Genomic DNA, 6123 nt, shown 5'->3' on the forward strand with positions numbered 1-6123 from the left:
TTTCCCAAAACAGAATTTACAGTCGTCTCACATGCTCAGCTAAAACATAACTTAACCTTAAAATGTCAAAAGGATCTATTTATACTAAGCTAAAATTTTCGGACAAAATACCCATGCGGAGGTTTCGCGGCTGCGTAATTCTTACCGCGACTGCACTCTTGCCTTCGCGGATGCGTAATATTGACCGTGGTCTGCGTTTTAAACTTCTGGATCTGGGATGAAGTTTGTTTCACGAGCCGCATAATTACCATCGTGACCGCGTAGTGGATTTTTGTGGCCGCGCAATTCTACCACGGACTGCACTCCTTATTCTTTCTTGAAATGTGAACTCTCTATATCTCAGCCACCGTGGTCCACATAATTCCAATCGCAGTTGCAGTGAGACTTTAGCGGCCGCACATTTCTGGCGTGGACCTCGCTTAACATTTGGCCTTAAAATGCTCTCTCTGATTCTTCACTTCGCGGATCGCATATTTGTGATCGCGGCCATGTTGTGGCTTCTGCGGCCACATAATATTTGTGCGGTCCAGGTTTCAGGTCTCCTGGCCCAGTCTTGGTTTTATTCCAGATTTGACTCATTTATGAGTTGATTATGCATCATTTGGCTCATTTTGATCAATTCCTACAAGCAAGCATATTACATTAGTTTTCGGGAATACCTTCATGCATTTTAAGCCCAAAACGCAAGTAACAGAGAGCAAATAATAGGTTAAAATCCTCACTTATCAACTATCTCTAGGATTTTGCATATATTGGCTCAAGTGTTGAAACACTATAAGCTATATCAGGCCTAGTTCGTATAAGGAAATTCAATTTCCCAACTAGTTTCCTATAGTGACAAGGATCTGAAAGTCGTATTCCTTCACCTGCTTTTAACTTCACTGTTGTATCAAGAGGTGAAGTCACAAAAGGACATCCTATACAGACAAATTCTTTAAGAAGGTATTGAGTGAATTTCCTTTATGTAATAACAACTCCATCACCTTCATAAAGTATCTCCAATCTTAGGAAGTAATGGAGTCTCCCTAGATCTTGTATTTTAAAAGTTTCATGAAGGAACTTCTTTAAGCTGGTAATTTCTTCCAAGTGAGCTCCTGTGATAATAACATCATCTACATATACAACTACAAAAGTTACTGAATTTCCTTTGCCTTTATAAAACAAAGAGTAATCAAACATAGAGTGTGTATCGCCTCTAGAACAAAGAGCTTTTGTCATCTTGGCATACCATTGTCTACTAGCTTGTTTTAATCCATACAAGGATTTGTTCAACTTGCATACCATTCCAGACTGCTCTATAAGTAGGCCTGGTGGTACCTCCATATACTTCCTCATGTAAGTCACCATGAAGGAAAGCATTATTCACATCTAATTGAAACATTTCCCATCCCTTCTTAACTACTACCCCATTCAGAGTCCTTAGTGTTGTCATTTTTACAACAGGTGAAAAAGTCTCAGTATAATCCACTCCAGTCTGTTGAGTATACCCCTTCACCACCAACCTAGCTTTAAACCTCTCTACACTCCCATCTGCCTTGTGTTTTATCTTATACACCCATTTACATCCTATGGCCCTTTTTCTAGCTGGAAATGGTACTAAATCCCAGGTGTTATTGGTATACAATGCCTCAAATTCTTGAGTCATTGCTTCTTGCCATGCAGGTACATCAGGTGCTTCCTCATATGAGACAGGTTCACAATCTTATGACACATTCTTTATCAAATATTGACTACCAGTGGAAGGCTCTAAAATCAATGGGTTGCACATCAGAAATAAAGGCATTAAAGGAAAGAGAAAAGGTGATTTGTTCATCTTGAGGTGAGGTATTCACCGGTTGGTTTGGGAGTGTATACACAAAATCCTTCAAGTAAGTAGGAGGTTAGTGAATTCTAGGTGGTCTGATGTTTTCTAGAAGTAAGGTTGGAGTATGTTGGCTAGAATTAGATGAACTAGCAGTATTAGGTGGAGTGTTTTGGTTTTGGAATTGTGGAAATGGGATATTGTATTTAGCTGTATCCTGGTCATTTCCATAGTCATGATCCTCTGATACAAGTGTTGGTGACACCATATTGTGACTGTGAGGTGATACAATGGGAGATGTAATAGAATCATTTGTGCTAGAGTCAGCTGGTGAATGATTTTCTATATTTAGATGCATTTGGGGTAATGAAAAGGAGGAACCATCAATATTATAAGATAGATCGTTAGAATTTGATTTTAAGCTAAATGGAAAGATGTTTTCATGAAATATACATATCTTGAGATATGTATTCGTTTTGTGACAAGATTTAACACCTTGTAGCCTTTTGTCCCAAAAGGGTATCCCATAAAGACATGTGGAATTGATCTAGGTTCAAACTTGTCTTTGTGTGTTTTGAGAATGGCTGGGAAGCAAAGGCAACCAAAGCTCCTAAGATGTGAATAAAGTAGCTTTTTCTGGTACAGTAGTTCATATGGACACTTGTTTTTGATAGAGGATGATGGCAATCTATTTATTAGGTAAGTAGAGGTAAGGATGAATTCTCCCCAATATTGTAAAGGAAGTTTGGATTGAAACAACAATGCTCTAGATGTTTCGAGGAGGTATTTGTGTTTTCTCTCTACTATCCCATTTTGTTGTGGTGTATAAGGACAAGTCTTTTGGTGTATGATTCCTTTACTTTGGAAAAACAAGATGCTGGCCGCATTGACAAACTCCAGGCTATTATCTGTTCTAACTGTTTTAGTGGTAGTCTGAAATTGGTTTTCTGCCATGGCAACAAAGGCTTTGATAATATGCAAGGCATTACTCTTGCAAGTTAGAAGATGTGTCCATGTGGACCATTATAATCATCTACAAGGTTAATAAAATATTTATAGCCATCATGAGTTGGAATATGATTGGGGCCCAGAGATCTACAAGTAATAGTTCAAAGGTTTTAAGTGTTTTTGTGGTACTTTGTGGGAAGGAAGATCTGCTTTGCCTGGCCATTGGACAGACATGGTAGAAGAATGGTTATTTTTATGCAAAGGTAGTTGGGACAGCTGAGATGCCCCTCATTTTGACAAAAGGCACATGGTCCAATCTATTATGTCACAAAATATATACATTGTATTTCTCACAAGCAGATGCATTTGGAATAGAATTACAAAGCTTATGAACATCAGAAGAAAGATAAAAAGAAACATTTGAAACATGACACTCATTATTATTGCTTGAAGCAGTAGTTTCTACAATGGACTGCACTTTATTTCTATTGTGTGTGGAATTGGTGGTTGATGCACAAGGTGCTATGTGAGAGCTATGTGACAAGATAGTAGTGTCAAGTGCAGAAGGTAAAATTGAATTGTTTTTGCATGAGTTTGTACAATGAAAGTAAAGGTTGTCCTTGACCTCACCAATCTCTAGTGGCCTCTTCAGTGAAGGGCCCTGTAGAAAAAGACAGGAGAATTTTGTGAATACAACTATGCAATCGAATTGCACAGTTAGGGAATGAGCAGAAATCAAGTTAAATTTGAAGCTAGGCACATAAATTACTTTTCTCATAATGAACTTTAGACTAAGAATCACATCACCAATAAGTGTCACCTTCACTTTGTACCCATTGGGCATTTGAAATTAGGTAAGGGTATACTAAGGTTTTGATATTGCATAGTAATATCTTATTGAAAGTCATATAGTTTGTGGCCCCGTAATCAAGGATCCACGAGTCAATATTTGATTCAAAACATTCACACAATTTATTATTATCCTCAATAGAAGAAGAGAAAGCAACAATAACTGCAAAGTTCACAGCTCTTCCAGTCAGCTTCATGTCTTTTGACTTCTCCCCTATGTTTCCTATTTTAAGTTTCTCCAGAATGTTGAGGAGTTGTCCATATTGTTCTTGAGTCAGGTTATGCATAAGTCTTCCCTGTTCATGGTGATCTCCTTCAACTTCTGAAGTAATAGGTCCATCATTTGGTATTCCAAATACATTTGATGCAACTCTTTTCCCTTTATTGTTGTTACCATAACTAGGATACTTTGAATTCTGAGGGTACCCATAGAGTTTGAAACACTTATCTTTGCTATGTCCTAGCTTCTTACAATATTTACAAAACAAGCGAGTTTTGTTCGATGGATATCCTCATCTATTTACATTGCTTCCAGCATTTCTAGCATTGTATCCATTTGTGTTGTAATTGGTCCTGAAATTGTTGTTTCCTACACTTGCACTAAGAGATGCAGATTCCATCACAAATTGACTGTGTGGCTTAATTCTCTCTGTTTCTCCTCCTGAATTAGTATGGAAAATGCTTGTGCGATGCTAGGTAGTGGGTTCATCATCAAAATATTGCCTCTCACCACAGTGTACACCTCATTTAATCCCATCAAGAACTGAATTAATCTTCTATCATGTTCTGCCTTGTGCATGTTTGCATTAGCTCCATAGGTGCAGGTGTAATTGCACTGAGCGTGTGAATTTAAGGTATTATTTTATTCCTAAAGTTTCTTCTTTTTAGTGTAGTAGCCAGTGATGTCAAGAGTTCCTTGACTTAGATCACTGATTTCCTTCTGAAGCTGATACAATTTGGCACCATTAGTTTGGTCATATCTATCTTCTAATTCCTGCCATAATTCCTTCGTATCCTTAACATATTCTAGACTATCAGCCAAATCTTTCAAAAGTGAGTTAAGAATCCGGGACCATTGATCAAAAGTGGTGTGATTCGCATCGTGCTTCTTAACCTTTCCTATGATAAATCCGACATTGTTCTTCACTGATAACACCCTAAGTACTCCTCTACTCCAGAATCTATAACCAATGCCGTCGAAAGCCATCGGTACCAGCATAGTTCCAGCATTCTCTGACGGATGCATGTATAGAGGGCTAGACGAATCGAGGGTTTCCTTATCTTTTTCCATGACTTAAGGTGTAGGAATTGTCTCGTGATCGAGTAGCAATTAAAAATTAGTAGAAGTGATTTCCTTCAATAATTTTGCCCTAATTGAATTGAATCAGTAATTTCGAAAGAGAACGAATATAGTTTTGATAGAGATTGACTAGATTGAGTAACTAAAGAGAGAACCGGAGCCTACGCTCTGATACCATGTTAAAATGTTGAGGATCAACAGTGGAATTGAACTCAAATCGAGCTCCAATGGAGGAAGGGGAAAACCATCCATACTAAGAAGCTTCGAGAAATAGATTGAGAGAGAAAATGAATTCTTCTTACATAAAAAATATCTATACAATATCTATATACAAGTGTATAGCTACTTCCACTAACTACTAATCTAACAACCTTATTACAATAGTAGCCTAGATGTTTACAAAATTGGCATATACAGGAATAGCCTATGTAAATGTGAAGTTACTACAACATGACTAGTTATTAAATAATCTCAACAACATTAATTCGCCCATGATTTTAGGTACAGAAGACAATATGTGCATAAAAATATTTATTTTCTACTTGAAAACGAATCAAATAAGAAAAGTTTCAGCAGCGGTATATTAGAAAAGAAAGCTGACACATATCATACGGAAGCTAGCTAATAAAGTAAATATTGAATGATGATACATCATCCAACAAAAGAGAAATATACCAAAAAAAGACACAAATATTTAATGGCCAATTGGCTTATGTCCGCTAGTGGAGATAAGCAATCCGCTATATAAAAAAGTAAAAAATATCGAAAGAACAACCTCACAAAGAGGCAAACACAAGTGGTAGGCTAACACTTGTCCTAAAAATTCTCCCCTAAACAAGACTCTCAAACATCTTAGGGCTACATTGTGGATGCTACTAAATCAGAAGGAAAGATCCTCAATATATAGAAGTCCAACATTATTTTGTTGGAAGTATTTTTGATCATGTAGTGTTGTACTGATGTAATGTTAAATTTGTTGAAGTTATTAAACATGACCTTGAGTCTATTACGCAACCAAGTAGCTAGTTTATTGATGGACCCAGTGTCTATTACGCAACCTCTGGGTTATGCCTGATGTAACGTTATATTTGATCAAGTTATTAGTACTAGACACATCGTCTATTATGCAACCAAGTAGCTAGTTTATTACTAGAAACATTGCCTATTACGCAATCAAGTAGCTGCCTGTTGTGTAATACAATAAGAAAGTGCTAAGGAAATAAAA

At 37.0% G+C, this 6123-nt stretch overlaps 1 protein-coding gene across 1 annotated transcript; it reads right to left on the minus strand.

The window, feature by feature from the left end:
- Nucleotides 1-4466: 4466 nt before the first annotated feature.
- LOC142163102 (uncharacterized) lies at nucleotides 4467-4889 on the minus strand. Its single transcript, XM_075220357.1, has one exon. It carries the CDS (start codon nucleotides 4887-4889, stop codon nucleotides 4467-4469), a length of 423 nt encoding a protein of 140 aa, XP_075076458.1.
- Nucleotides 4890-6123: the final 1234 nt, after the last annotated feature.

The sequence above is a fragment of the Nicotiana tabacum genome, chromosome 8 (assembly GCF_000715075.1).
Source record: "Nicotiana tabacum cultivar K326 chromosome 8, ASM71507v2, whole genome shotgun sequence".
Taxonomy (NCBI): domain Eukaryota; kingdom Viridiplantae; phylum Streptophyta; class Magnoliopsida; order Solanales; family Solanaceae; genus Nicotiana; species Nicotiana tabacum.